General features: G+C 35.9%; 1 protein-coding gene across 2 annotated transcripts in view; it reads left to right on the plus strand.

Moving 5' to 3' along the window:
* STPG2 (sperm tail PG-rich repeat containing 2) overlaps positions 1-16,305 on the plus strand; it is a 519,252-nt gene that overhangs the window by 284,292 nt on the left and 218,655 nt on the right. For both annotated transcript variants that reach the window (XM_070614235.1, XM_070614236.1), the window contains one exon: positions 3,673-3,788. In XM_070614235.1, coding sequence (XP_070470336.1) covers positions 3,673-3,788 — 116 coding nt within the window. The remainder of the gene's footprint in view (positions 1-3,672; positions 3,789-16,305) is intronic.

A 16,305-nucleotide genomic window follows, 5' to 3' on the forward strand; every position in this document is an offset into this window, starting at 1 on the left:
TTGATATAGATGATAATACTTCCTTGTATACTAATCTTTTGTCTTTGCTATTATTTTATTCACAGAGCTGAAGAGTAATCAGTGAGAGAAAATCTGTTCCATAAAACTCTAAACTCTCTAAATGACATTTTAAAGCCATGCAGTCCATTTCAATGAACAAGTTCCTAGATGCTTTTTAATTTCTAAAGATATGATCATACATGGCATATTTACTTTTCGGTAGTTTTCTGTCACCTTCTCATGAAAAAAGGACTCGATATTAATAAGCAAAATTTGCTACATGGTTTAAAATTTTGGCTCATTATGAAGACAGCCATTTTCTAATCTGAGATTTTACACTTTTTATTTATAGAAATAGTTATTTCTGAGTCCACTCTAATGTACCAAAATGATTTTATTTTAAATTACTCATTGTTCCTGTTCTCTCCCATTTTTGCCCTGTAGCATCGGTTGACATTTCATGGAGAGTGAGTTGGCACAGGGCTGGAAAATATGTAATTATAAGAATCACCTACTCTTGAATTTCCCATTATATAGTAGTCACAATTCAGGCAGACTTTTCATAGGTGTTTGATTTGGAATGAGAAGTTTTCTTCCTCCACGACCTGTGATTACAGTGCGGCATTTTGGTAAATAAATAGATAGTAGTTTCTGCATAATCCAGCTATGAATCAGAGCTGGTGAAGCAATGTAAATCTTTGACCCCTATCATATAAGCAGTAGCATATGTAATTGGAAATATATTTTAAGATTAAGTGCAATAAACCTTTTTTGCAATGCTCTTTAGCTTAAAGCGGGCTAAGTGTTAAAATGCAGCAAGATGCGTATTAAGAGAAGGGTTGCTTCATTTAATGCTCCTCAAAGAAATTCCAATAAAAGGAAATCCACTATGACTACATTTGAATATTTTATTTTTTTAATGAGTTATAACCGTGAATGTAAATATTTATCAGTTGCTGTAGCATGATGGTAAAGGCAGGGAATAAACTATATTTCTTCATAATTGAAAATGAAACTTACCGTTACAATAGTGTTGGGATAATAGCCTTACCTGTTGCGTTAACCTTTATAAATCTTTATGGGGAAAGTAGCAATTTTCAATTAATTGACTGTGGAATTATTCACACAGTTCCTGATGATAGTTTATGTTCTTTTCTGGATTCTGCAGTAACTGGTACGTTTTTCCGTGCATAGTTTAGTTTGTGTATGAAAGTCTGTCTGTAAAGATGTTAGGTGTATATCTACATTATTTCTCTGCACTATAAATATAAATTATGTTATTCTAAAGTCATGCATGCTTTTGTTTTATAGTAAGATGGTATGTGCTAAACACTTCACTTGTCACTTGGTAGATCAAAACGTATTAGCTTCTGTCTTAATTCGAGCTGCTATAGTAAAAATACCATAGACTGGGTGGCTTAAACGAATGAAATTTATTTCTCACAGTTCTGTAGTCTGGAAAGTTCAAGATTAAGGTGCCAAGGTGTGGCCGATTCAATTCCTAGTGAGGGCTCTCTTCCTGGTTTGCAGATAGGCATCTTGCTGTATCCTCACACAGCACAGAGACAGAGAGAAAATAAGTTCTCTCAGGTCTCTTCTTATAAGGACACTAATCCCATCACCAGGTCTCTGCCCTTGTGATCTAATTACCTCTCAAAGGCCCCATCTCCAAGTACCATCACATTGGAGATTAGGGTTTCAAAATACGAATTTTGGAGGAATGCAAACATTCAGTCCACAAGAGCTTTGTAACTTTGGCTATCTATCCTATTAACTGACTTGATATTAGAATAATTGGACTAGAGCCAAATGTCATCTTTTATTTTAAATTTTGAAGTGTCCTATGTTAATGAAGCTAAAATATTAAAAACATTTTATATGAACCTATCAATTCTAAAATATTTTAGATTTTAAAACATCAATAGAAATCTATTCTTTGAAGTAGATGACTTTGAATTGCATGTGTACTAGGGAGATAGAGGCATTAATTTTGTTTTCTATTAATACCTTTATATCTTACTATTTCACTGTTTATGTTCACTGTCAACATTCTATACTCAAAGTTTTTATTTCCTCTCCCTACACAGTATCTCCTTAATGCCCTCTAATGTAGTTTCATTCATCGCCACTCTTCTAAAGTTACATTCCACATGCTCTACAGTGACTGCCCTGTAAGTCTCCTCTGGAAATATTTAATGTAATAGACCTCTAACACTCTTGAAATGGAAGGCTTGGCATGTGACAGACACTTAATAAGTATTGGTTAACATGTGATTGGAGAAAAATAACCTCTCCCTATTTTCTCTCTATGGTGTTGTACCAGCCAGATTCTACTCCCTAGACCATTTCCTTCTTTGATGCCTCTCCTTCCCTCCTCTACGCATCCCTCCAAGTTTCATCCTCAGTTATTTACTTTTCTCTCTCCACGCTCTTTCACTTAGAGAAACCTCAGTTATTGCCTCTACATGAATAACCATATCCTTTTCTCCAGGCCGGCTTTCTCGTGAGCTTCAGTTATATATCTACAATTGTCCTCTGGACATTTCTATTTGGATATCCTACCATCTCTTCAAACATAAGTGGTTTGAAGTCAAATGCATCATGTTCCTCTCCAGTGATTTTTCCCTTCTGTGTTTCCTTACTTCTGTCACAGTTGTACCTTTTCCATAGCCACTATTCATTTTTATCTTCCTCCAATCACTATACGTACTAAATGTTTGTTGTGTCTCTTAGAAAATATTCTGAGTTGTCCTTCCTTTCCTTTAACCAATGGTAGTAAACTCTCCTTGTTAGTGTTCCTGAAACAGACCATCTTCAAGTCATCCCATCCTACAAATTACGGCCAGAATTTATTTTTAAACTATCTCTTTCTTTATGAATTTCCTTTAGTTTAAAACCTTGAAGAGTTACCCACTAACTATGGAAGTGGTTTTCAAAAGCTTTTTTTTTTTTTTTTAAATTAGTAGACAACTTTGGTTAAATAAAATCTTACATGGGACCCAAACAAATAAAACAGTTAAATCTACAATTGTTTTGAATGAAAATAATTCAAGCCTCTTCTATTGGGCTTCATCTACACATTGTCCCCTGGGCACCTCTGTGGAATTTTAGGACATTTTATAATACAATTTGAAGCCTATTGCCTCTGGTACGAAATTATTATTTAGAATTAGGCCCTGTTCCATTCAACCAACCTGTTTACTATACCCATTTATTTCATGTAAATTCCGTTTTTGTACCTTGGCCTCTGTCATGTATAGTGTCCAGAGTGCTGTTAAACCACTTTTATGCTTCTTTAAATCTTATTTGTATTTCCAAGTGCAGTTCAGCCACTACCTCTTTAATTGAACATATGAATGAATATTTAGTAAATCAGAGACTTGGGTATTTTTATTCATGATGTATGTATATGTCTCTAGGGGGTATTATTTTCTTTTTTTGGAAATTACTTCTCTATTACATTAATTATCAGATAAACAGATGTCACTATTATATGCTTATCATATTTTAAAGCCCTGAACTGAATGATTTTAAGCATCCAAAAGGAATGAGCCCAAGATTGTTTGATGCTAAATTTAAACGTTCAAAGCATGAATCTAAGAATAAGATCCATGTGACAGACATCAGCAATTTAAAAATATACTTATTATTTTTACATTTGTTTTCTCTTAGGGCCTGCAACATACAATCCTGTTTTACAGAAATCTTGCTCCATACCCTTATTTTTTAAAGCATCAAAACGTTTTAAAGATTCCAAAGAGATTACTCCTGGTCCAGCGACATATGAGGTTTGTCATTGATATTTCTCTTTTATCAATAACACAAGAATAGAATAACATCCAGAAAGTACTTGAAAATATCTACATTAAAGTCCTTTCCATATGTTTTCTCAATGTTACTGACTAATCAAAATATTTTGGCTAAGGAAGGCTTTTTTGAAGACATATTCTAACTTTTTTTAAAGAATTGTTTAAGAACTTAAGAATTATTAACAATTTATTTCTCTATAAATGTCCTCTACAGCATTAATATGTGTAAGTTTTTTATATCCCTGCAACTTTAAATATTTGCTTGTTTATATACACAAATTGAAATCTCCAAGTATTTATTGAAATCATGAATTTATTAGAGGACTCAGAAGAAAGCCCTGTGGATCCAGTAAAATCAAGTATTGACCTTTCATTTTCTTATAATAAACGTAGATGCTGTATGTTAGCTTCATAATAAATAAAGGACTCTTTTAAGCTGTGGGCCTTCTGATTGTAAAAAGAAAGTTTAAATAAACCTGCAGGGTTTTAGAAATTGTGTTCACAATAGGCCCTAATTCCCCATTTGGGATGAAATAACTCCCCAGTTCCTCCACTACTACCTACTGAGAGTGAAATATTTCATAGTGGCTTATAGCAATTAATTTAAAAGCTAGTACTTAGTGCAAACCACAGTGAATGTTCTTTTTTGGGTTAATGACAATCTTATGTTTATTTAATATATACTTTTCTACTTATTTAAAATGTCATAATATAAATAATTTTTCAGCATTCTTTCTAAATCAGATTCATAAAAAGAAGAAAAAGGAAAGCAAAAGAATAATGAAAGACTTGTTATGTTATTTGTAGGCTGTTGGTTCCCCCAGAAGACCGCTGCTAAAGCCTTCTGATTAAGCAAAGCTCATTTCTTAGACTTCCTTCAGAAAGGGAGCATCTGCTAGACAGAGTCCTAGTAGTGTTTCAGAAGGTGGAAGTCCAAGGAGGATATTTATAGTGTTTAGGACCTGAGCTGTGTGATGTAAGGCGACTCTTATAAATGGGGAACTGGTTGGGATTTGGCAGAGTTTATGACATGCTTACTTTGAATTATTGGGCACGGTGAGGAAGGGTCTGGAAGCAAGTGTTGATCAGTAAGCTATTAGTCTTGATAAGTTAGGTATTATAGCCGTTCCTAGTCTGATCGTATTAAGCCTTATCATATGATGAGTCTGATCATATTAGCTGAATGCTTTCCCCCCTCCCTTTCAAAACTGATTTTAATGGTGTCAAGAAATAATAAATGTCAGTAAATATGATCTTATCCTTTTTCATTTTGTGGTACATTTGTCATAGAAGATGCACCCACTAGTCTTGCTAGGATTTAAAGATACTCTTCTTTTTTCTTTCATCAAAATTTCACGTTTCATATATATATATATATATATATATACACACACACACACACACACTTCCTCATAGTCATTTATTATGGATAATTATTTTCTGTGTCAGGAGAAAACATTTATGAATTTAATAATGATATTTATTAACATGTTAACTGAAATTTTAAACTATTATATTCTATATGTAATGCACTGCAAGGTAACTTTTCTGTTGAGAACTGAGTCTGTAATTTTTTTTGTCTTCCTAACACCATTCGTTTCCTTTAATAATTGAAAATCTTTTTTGAACAAATAATTTTCTTCCATAATTTTCCTTCTTTAAAGGAAAAGTTATTTTTAAGATGATAGTTGATAAATTACTTCATTCCTTTATTATAGCTTGCTCTTAGTTTTTTTATTTGATGCTTCACTCTTTCTCTATTGAGTTTGATAGATTTAAGTTCGTGACTTTTAAGAACGTTTGCCTTAAAAATTTTACTTTTTTTTTACAGAAAAAGATGATTCTAGAAATTATAACATTGTTTTAAGACTGTAGGATTGGGTTCTATGTGAAAAGTACTTAAACATGTATGACCTTTGCCATCAAGTTGGTTATAGGTTTGGTGTTTTTCTTTGGTGAGGAAGATTTGTCTGAGCTAACTTCTGTTATCAATCTTCCTCTTTTTTTTTGCTTGAGGAAGATTAGCCCTGAGCTGACATCTATGTCAGTCTTCCTCTATTTCGTATGTGGGTCACCACGACAGTGTAGCTGATGAGTGTGTATGTCCCCACCTGGGATCCCAAACTGCACACCGGCCTGCTGAAGCTGGGCATGCTGGACTTAACCACTATACCATGGGGCCTGCCTCGGGATGGCTATAGGTTTTGTAGTGTCTCATATCCTCACTGGATTTGAAACTGTCCAGTGCTGGTGGTCTTTACAATGTATTTTATAATAAGCATAGCTCTCTGAAGCTACACACCCACATCTGTAAAAGCTCCTTGCCATTTTCATTCTTTTATGAACTCTCTCTCAAGTTTCCCAGGCAGAATTAGTTTTCTCCTCTTTTTTTTTGTCAGAGTTGCCGTCGGAAGTCGGAATGTATCTTACTTTGCCCATAATATTTCAATTACAAGCTAATCTCTTTGTCTCTTTTGCTCCTTCTAGTTGTTGATATTTATTCATTCACTATTGCAGAGACTTTCAAATATCTAATGAAAACTAGGGGTTCTTTTCTTAGGGAGAAAATGTAGGTATGCTTATAATATAAAACTGTGCGTGCAATTTTAAAAGATTTATTAATAGACAAAAGCTTATTTATGGTTCCAATCAAGACCTCCCTAAAGTATATTCTGAGCTCCATGAAGGCAGGGACTTATGTAGTTTTATATTATTAGGGTTTCAACCACAGAATCTGGCACATAGTAGTAGATCAATAAATGTTTATTGATATATAAATATCAATAATATATAAAATATATAAAAATATATAAAATATAAATTAACAAAATGGATAATACTAAGATTTTCTTCCTAGGATTAAATCACTAATCTTTATCTAGAAATAAAGATTTACTTATCGATTTAGTTCTCAGTGAGAAGAATATGTACATATTCTTTTAAAATAGCAGTAGGTTTTATTGATTGATTCACATTTTCTTGTCAAGTAACTCTTCTGGCCAAAAGCATGCATTTGTAAGGATTAGATAAGGTTCCACGTTATTTTCTGGAATTTAAAATTGACAATTATTATGTAAGAGTAATAAAAAACTAGATTAAAGAAACTTCAATAAATTAAAAAAAATCTTTACTTAAGTATTGCAGGAAATTTTAAGTATACCTCTTTTTAAAAAAGCAAATTCTACTGAAATTAATTGAAATTCAATAATACAAATTTATTTTTTAATATAATTTTTTCTACTTTGTTGAGATATAATTGACATATAACGTTGTGTAGATTTAAGGTGTATAATGTGATGATTTTGTGCACATATATATTAAAAATGATTACTACAGTAAGGTCTGTTAACACTTCCATCACCTCACATAATTTTCTTTTGTGTGTGCGTTACTATAGTCACCATGCTGTATATTAGATCTCCAGACTTTATTCATCTTCTAACTAAAATTTTGTACCCTTTACACAAACTGTCTACATCTCCCCTACCCTCTAGTCCCTGGAAACAACCATTCTACTCTTTATTTCTATGAGTTCAACTTTTTTAGATTCCACATATGTGAGAACATACAATATTTGTTTTTCCCTGTCTGACTTATTTCGCTTAGCATAATGTCCTCAAGCTCCATTTATATTGTTGCAAATGGCAGGATTCCTTCTTTTTTATGGCTGAATAATATTCCATTGTATATACATACCACATCTTTTTTGGTCCATCCATCCTTGATGGACAATTAGGTTGTTTCCACATCTTGGCTATTGTAAATAATACTGCAATGAAATGGGGATACAGATGTCTTTTTGAGCTAGTGATTCATTTCCTTCCACTGTATACACAGTACTGAGATTGCTGGATCATATGATAGTTCTATTTTAAATTTTTTGAGAACTTCTATATGTTTTCCATAATAGGTATACCAATTTACATTCCCACCAACAGTGCACAAGGGTTCCCTTTTCTTCACATCCTTGCCAACATTTGTAATCTCTTGTGTTTTTGATGATAGCCTTTCTAACAGGGGTGAGGTGATATCTCATTGTGGTTTTGACTTGCATTTCTCTGATGATTGATTAGTGATGTTGAGCATTTTTCATGTCCCTTTGGCCATCTGTATGTCTTCTTTGTAAAAATGTCTATTCAAGTCCTCTGCCCATTTTTTAACCAGATTGTTTTTTTGCTCTGGAGTTGTATGAGTTCCTTTTATATTTTGGATATTAACCCCTTATGAGTTAGATGGTTTGCCAATATTTTCTCCCATTCTTGGGTCCCTTTTCATTTTGTCAGTTGTTTCTCTTGCTGTGCAGAAGCATTTTAGATTGACATAGTCCCACTTGTTTATTTTTGCTTACATTTTTGGTGTCATACCAAAAAAATCATTACCAAGACCAATGTCAAGGATTTTTACCCCTACATTTTCTTTTAGGAGTTTTGTGGTTTCAGGTATTAGGTTTAAGTCTCTAATTCATTTTGAGTTAATTTTTGTAAGTAGTGTGAGAGAGGGATCTATTTAGATTTTTTTGCATTTAGATATCCAGTTTTCCCAACACTGTTTATTGAAGAGACTGTCCTTTCCCATCGTGTATTCTTGGCACCCTTGTCAAAGATTAGTTGGCAATATATGCAAGAGTTTTATTTCTGGGCTCTGAATTCTGTTCCATTGTTCTGTGTATCTGTATTTATGCCAGAACCACGCTGTTTTGATTACTATAGCTTTGGAATATAGTGTGAAATCAGAAAGTCTTATGCTTGCAGCTTTGTTGTTCTTTCTCAGGATTGCTTTGGCTACTCAGGATCTTCTCTGGTTCCATACAAATTTTAGGATTATTTTTTCTATTTCTGTGAAAACTGCCATTGGAATTTTGTTAAGGATTGCATTCAATCAATAGATGACTTTAGGTAGTGTGGACATTTTAATATTATTAATTCTTCCAATCCACGGACACAGGACATCTTACCATTTATTTGTGTCTTCTTCAATTTCTTTCATCAATGTCTTATAATTTTGCAAGTATAGATCTTTTACTTCCTTGGTTACATTTATCCCTAAGTATTTTATTATTTTTAATGCTGTAATAAATGTGATTGTTTTCTTTACTTCTTCAGATAGTTTGTTGTTAATGCATAGACATGTAACTTATTTTTGTATGTTCATTTTGTATCCTGCAACTTTATTGAATTCATTTATTATTGCTAACAATTATTCTGTGGCATCTTTAGGATTATCTATATATAATGTCTTATCACCTTCAAACAGAGATAATTTTACTCCTTCCTTTCCAATTTGATGACTGTTTTTTTCTTGCTTAGTTGCTCTGGTTGGGACTTCCAGCACTATTTTAAATACAAGTGGTTAGAGTGGACATCCTTGTCTTTGTCCTTATCTTAGTGGGAAAGCTTTTAACTTTTCACTATTGAATATGGTACTAACTGTAGGCTTGTCATATATGGACTTTATTATGTTGAGGTAAATTCATTCTGTGCCCAATTTGTTGAGAATTTTTATGAGGAAAGGATGTTGCATTTTTTTCAAATGCTTTTTCTGCATCTATTGAGAAGCTCATATGGCTTTTATCTTTCATTGTATTAATGTGGTGTATCGCTTTTATTGATTTGCATATGTTGAACCATCTTTGCATCCAAGGACTAAATCTCACTTGCTCATGGTACATGATTCTTTTAAGTTAATGTTGAACTTGGTTTGCTCATATTTTTTTGAGGCATTTTGCATCTATATTCATCATAGATATTGGCCTGTAGTTTTCTCTTCTTGTAGTATGCTTATCTAGCTTTGATATCAGGGTAATGCCGGCCTTGTAAAATAAGTTTGGAAGCATTTCATTCTCTTCAGTTTTTTGGAATTGTTTGAAAAGGATTGGCATTAATATTTTAAATCTTTGGTAGAATTCACCAGGAAAGCCATCTGGTTCTGGACTTTTGTTTGTTGGGAGGTTTTTGATTACCGCTTCAGTCTACTTAGTCATTTGTTCAGATTTTCTATTCTTTATGGTTCAGTCTTGATAGGTTGTATGTTTCTAGGCATTTATCCATTTCTTCTAGCTTATTCAATTTTTTGGTGTATAATTGTTCACAGTAATCTCTTATGATCTTTTGTGTGGTGTCATTGGTAATGTCTCCTCTTTCATTTATGATTTTATTTATTAGAATATTTTCTCTCTTTTCCTTAGTCTAGCTAAAGTTTTGCCAATTTTATCTTTTAGAAAAACCAGCTCTTGTTTTGCTAATCTTTTCTATTGTTTTTCTGGTTTATGTGTTATTTATTTCTGCTCTGATCTTTTTTCTCTCCTTCCTTTCTGCTAACATTGGGCAGAGTTTGTTCTTCTTTTCCTAGTTCCATAAGATGTAATGTTAGTTTATTTGTGACCTTTCTTTTTTCTTAATGTAGGCATTTATTCTTATAAATTTCCCTCTTAGAACAACTTTCACTACATCTTATAAGTTTTGGTATGTTTTGTTTCCATTTTCATTTGTTTCAAGATAATTTTTGACTTTCCTTTTCATTTCTTCTTTGACCTTTTGGTTGTTAAGGAGCGTGTTGTTTAATTTCGGCATATTTGAGAATTTTCCAGTTCCCCTGTTATCTATTTCTAGTTTCATACCGTTGTGGTCAAAAAAGATATTTGGTATGATTTCAATATTATTACATTTGCTGAGGCTTGTTTTGTGACCTAACATATGATCTATCCTATAGACTGTTCCGTGTGTGCTTGAGAAGAATGTATTCTGCAGCTGTTGAATGGAATGTTCTGTGTATGTCTGTTAGGTCCATTCGTTTGAAGTTGTAGTTTAAGTCCTATGTTTCCTTACTGATTTTCTGTATGGATAATCTGTCTCTTTTTGAAAATAGAGTATTGAAGTCCCCTACTATTATTGTATTATTGTATTGTTGTCAATTCTCCCTTCAGATCTGTTAGTGCTTGCTTAATACACTTAGGTGTTCTAATGTTGAGTGCATATATATTTACAATTGTTATATCTTCTTGATGAATTAATCCTTTATCATTATATAATGATCTAATAATAATCCCATTATCATTATATAATGACCTTCTTTTTTTTTTTTTTTTTACCATTTTTTACTTAAATTCTATTTTATCTGATATAAGTATAGCTACCCCTGCTCTCTTTTGGTTTCTGTTTGCATGGAGTGTCTTTTTCTATCTCTTCACTTTGAGCCTATATATGTCCTTAAGGTTGAAGTGAGTCTTTTGTAGGCAGCCTATAGTTGAGTCTTGTTTTTTTGGTCTATCCAACTAGTCTATGCCTTTAAACTGGAAAATTTCATCCAGTTACAGTAAACATAATTTTTGATAGGTGAGGACTTACTAATGATATCTTATTAATTGTTTCCTGGCTGTTTTAGTTCTCTTGTTCCTTTCTTTCTGTCTTGCTGTCTTTCTTTGTGAATTGATGATTTTCCATAGTGATATACTTTGATTCTCTTCTCTCTTTTGTGTATCTAATGTAGGTTTTTTTTCTTTGTGGTTACCATTTGGCTTACATAAAATATCTTATAGGCATTATAGTCTATTTTAAGCTGGTAACGACTTACTTCTATTGTATACAAAAACGCTACACTTTTACTCCTCCACAATGTGTGTTTTTGGTGTCACAATTTACTTCTTTTTACACTGTGTATTCATTAAAAAATTATTGTAGCTATGGTTACTTTTAATACTTTTGTCCTTTAACCGTAATACTAGAGTTAAATGACTAACGTACTACCATATTACAGTAATAGAGTATTCTGAATTTGACTATATACTTACCTTTACTAGTTATGTCTTATATTTTCATGCTACTAGTTAGCATTCTTTTGTTTCAGCTTAAAGAACTCCGTTAAGCATTTCTTGTAAGGCAGGTTTAATGGTGGTGAATTCTCTCTGCTTTGTTTACCAGGGAAATCTTTGTTTGACCTTCCATTCTGAAGGACAACTTTGTTGGGTAAAGCATTCTTGGTTGGCAGTTTCTTTTTTTTAGCATTTTGAATATATCATTCCATTCTCTCCTGGATTGCAAGGTCTGTGCTGAGAAATCCTCTAATAGACTTGTGGTAGTTATCTTGTTTGAGAGAAACTTTTTCCTCTTGCTGTTTTTAAAATTCTGTCTTTTAAAAAATCTCTCTCCAGGTTTGGGAAGTTCTCAGCCATTATTTCTTTAAACAAGGTTTCTACCCGTTTCTCCTTCTGGGACTCCAATGTTGCATACATTATTTCTTTTGATGGTATCCCATGAGTACCATAGGCTTTCTTCATTCCTTTTCATTCTTTTTGTTGTTGCTGTTCCTCTAATTGTATAATTTCAATTGATCTGCCTTCTTGATCACTGATTCTCTCTTCTGCTTGTTCAAGTCTGCTGTTGAAGCTCTCTATTGAATTCTTCAGTTCAGTCATTGTATTTTTCTGCACCCAAATTCCTTTTTTTATTTTAATATTTTCTATCTCTGCTGAATTTCATATTTTGTTCTTGCATTGTTTTCCTGATGTCGTTAAATTGTCTGTGGTTTCTTGTAGCTCTCTGGGCATGTGAAGATCAATTATTTTGAAATATTTGTGGAGTAATTCCTGGATCTCCATTTCTCTGAGGTCAGTTACAGGAGGTTTACAGTATTCCTTTGGTAGAGACACATTTCCCTGATTGTTTGTAATTCCTGTAGCCTTCCATAGCTGTTTGCACATTTGAAGAAGTCACCTTTTCCAGACATAGTGGACTGATTTTGGTAAGGAGAGCCTTTTACCTGTGGGTGGCAGCATGCTGGATTGTGTTGTGACCCTGGGTCTAGTGGTGCAGGGCCCCAGGTGCAGGAGTGTGTGGTGGCACCAGGTCAAGGAGGACATGATGTCTCTTGAGGTCAGGCCACTTGGGTCCATAGCATTGACAACTGTGTGGCTCTTGGCAAGCATTGTTGGGGGTCTGCAGTGGCTACAGGGGCTATTGTGGTTCTCAACAGAACCTCCAGTCTAGCAACTAAGGATGATTGTAAGCAGGAGTGGTGGCTGGAGCCAGTGGTGCATACACACTCAGCTGCAGGGGCCAGCTGCATGTGGTTATATAGTGGTAGGGGCCAGTCACAGACACGTGTAGTGACTGGGGGGCTATGGTAGGTAACCAGTGCTGGGGCCAACTATGGACTCACTGGCAGCTGTGAAGGCCCTGGCTGTCAGCATGCTCTCCTGTGGCAGCACAGTCTTCCCCAAGGGATGCACACTGCAGTGGAATCCAGTGACGGTGGCCCATCTGGGATAGTGCAGATGTGCAGCTGAAGGGGATAGCTACAGGTAGGTGCAGTAGTATTGGCTGGTGAGAGAAAGAAGGGCTTGATCTAGGCCCACAAAAAGCTGTGGGGACACTGGCTATTGCATGCTCACCCATGGCTGTGCACTATCACGGCAGATATCCTTGCTACTCTAGAGACTGATAACCACTGTCATGCCAGGGACACGCAGGTGCACAGCTGGTAGGGCTAGCCCTGATTGTGGGCACAGTGGTGTGGGTTGGCTAGGGGGGACCTAGGTTGGCATCTTAATCTAGTACAGCTGCAGAAGCCAAAGCTGACTGTGGATGTGACTCCTGGGCTCTGGTGGGGTACGGGAGGGATTCAGGTGGCTGTCATCTTACACTTGCACAGTCACCGAAACCTTGGATGGCTGCCAGTGTGGTTCCTGGGCTCTGATAGGGGCAGTTAGGTGGGCAGAGGGAGAAGGAGGGACTCCTTCCACTTGATACCAAGCGTTTGGTATCAGTGGACACAAATACCTGTGTGGTAAAAGCTGGAGAGATCTGTGAGGGGTCCGTAGTGACTGTGCTGGCTGTTGGTGTTTTGGTGGCGAAATCTGCTGAGTTTGTCTGCTCAAAAAAATTGTGGCCTGTGGACCAAAATTGTTCCTGCTGCATGTCTGCTAATAGCCTCTGACTCTCTTCCTTGCTTCCAGCCTGCTCTGTACATCTCAGCTTTGCCAGTCTGGGTGGGGTGAAACCACAATGAGACCTCCCTGCAGTACCCTGAGAGGCTGGACAAGCTGGTCATTCACCCTGCTCTTCCTTTCCTGCCAAGTAGAGCTCTTTCTAGCTGGAAAGTTCATTCTTGTCTCGAAACAATGCCTCTTGGGGTCTGGGATGATGCAGGCAAAATTTGGTTGTGTTCCCTCTCTTCTTGTGCAATTATTCTCAGTTTTCTTGTTCCACTGTGTTGCTAAAACTTCCTAAGTGGACTCCAGAGTTCTCCCAGAGCTGTTTTTGTTCATGGATAGCTGTCCAATCATTGATCTTTCAGGGGAGATGGGGAAGCTGGGCTCTTCTGTGTCACCATATTTTCCACCAAAATATCACCAGTTTTTTTCTTCCAGCTCTTTAAACATATCATCCTACTCCCTTCTGATCTGTAAGGTTTCTGCTGAAAATTCCACTGATAGTTTGTAAGGGTTCTCTTATAGGTGACAAGTCACTTTTTTCTTACTGCTTTCAAAATTCTCTTTGCGTTTGACTCCTGATGATTTGATTATACCATTAGCTCTCCGTGTGGGTTCCACACACACAGATGCAACTAACTGTGGATCGAAAGGCCTATGATAGTTGCGTTTGTACTGAACAGGTACAGACGTTTTTTCTCATCATTATTCACTAAATAGTATAGTATAACAACTATTTACACAACATTTACATTGTATTAGTTATTACAAGTAATCTAGAGATGATTTAAAGTATGCAGGAGGATGATTATAGGTTATATGCAAATACTGTGCCCTTTTATATAAGGGACTTGAGCATCCATGGATTTTGGTATCTGTGGAGGGTCCTGAAACCAATCCCCCATGGATACTGAAGGACAAATGTAAAGTGGATCTTTTTGGATTCTTTTTTTTTTTTAAAGATTGGCACCTGCACTAACATCTGTTGCCAATCTATTTTTGTTTGTTTTCTTCTTTTCCCCAAAGCCCCCAAGTACATAGTCGTGTATTCTAGTGTGAGTGCCTCTGATTGTGCTATACGGGACGCCACCTCAACGTGACCTGATGAGCGGTCCCATCTGTGCGCCCAGGATCTGAACCAGTGAAACCCTGGGCCACCCAAGGGGAGTGCGCGAACTAAACCACTCAGTCACAGGGCCTGCCCCTGGATTCATTTCTGCGGGGACTTTTTGCTCTCTCTGAATCTGGATTTCCATTTCCTTCCCCAGATTTGAGACATTTTTAGCCATTATTTCTTTGAATAAGCTTCTGGTACTTTCCCTGTCTTCTTGTGAAACTCTCATAATGCTTATTTGGTCCTCTTGAAGGTGTCTCATAAGTTTCTTAGGCTTTCTTCACTTTTTTAATTCTTTTTTTTCTTTTTGCTCCTCTGATTAATTTCCAATGACCTATCTTTCAGTTTGTATTCCTGTCTTCTGCTTCATCTAGCCTGATGTTGAAACCCTCTAGTGAATTTTTTGAGTTCAATTGTTATAATCTTCAGCTCCGTGATTTCTATATGGTACTTTTTTATATTTTCTAACTCCTTGTTGAAATTTTCACTTTGTTTATGCATTGTTCAAATGCTGACCTTGGTGAGCATCTTTATGATGGTTATTTTGAATACTCTGGCAGGTAAATCATATATCTCCATTTCCTTAGGGTCAGTTTCTGAAAATTTATCTTGTTTCTTTGTTTGGAATAAATTTTTATGTTTTCATTTTCCTTGACTCTCTACATTGCTGTTTGAACGTTAAACAACACAGCCACCTCTCCCAGTCTCCACTCCTAGCCTCTTACGGGAGAAGACCCTCATTAATAAACCTATGCAGAGATTCTGGAGACCTCACAAACCTTCACGCTAGTCCAGCCCATGTTCTTTGTTCTTAGCAGCCTCCAGGCATCTAGAATATGCTGGATCCCATCAGTGCTCAGAGATAAGTGAGACAGATCCCAGTTCCTTGGGCAACCTGCAGAGAAGTTGAATCATTAAATGCCCTGTTTCTTTTTCTCCTCGGGGATAAGTTGAGGCCTATAGTTTTTAGCCTGTTCACTCTGCACTAAGCTGGGATGAAGGGTTCTGGCAACTACCTGTGTGCTAGATTAAGTGTTGTCTTTGTTGTCACTAGCTCCCAGGCAACTCAAGTATGCCAGGTCCTATTAGTGCACCAAGGCAAGAAAGACAGACCCAGCCCTTTGGTTAGCTTCTGGAAAAGTTGGAGCACTTCTCAATTCTTCCTCAGGGAGAAGATGGGAGCTGGGGTTCATCAGCAGCTCATGTTGTGCTGAGCTGGGGGAGCAGCTGTGGCAAGCCCTTGCACATTTGGTCTAACCACAGTTTTGTTCCCTGTAGTCCCCAGGACACTTCGTATACATTGGGCCGTTTCAGCTCTCCAATACAGGCGAGATTGAATCCAATCTCTCTTGTAGCACACAGAGAAGTTGGGATACTAGATGTGTGTTCCAACTCCTTTGCTCCTCAGGGAGAATTTGGGAGCTTGGGGTTTTCCTCTTGATTGTATGGCACTGTGC

The sequence above is a fragment of the Equus przewalskii genome, chromosome 3 (assembly GCF_037783145.1).
Source record: "Equus przewalskii isolate Varuska chromosome 3, EquPr2, whole genome shotgun sequence".
Taxonomy (NCBI): Eukaryota; Metazoa; Chordata; class Mammalia; order Perissodactyla; family Equidae; genus Equus; species Equus przewalskii.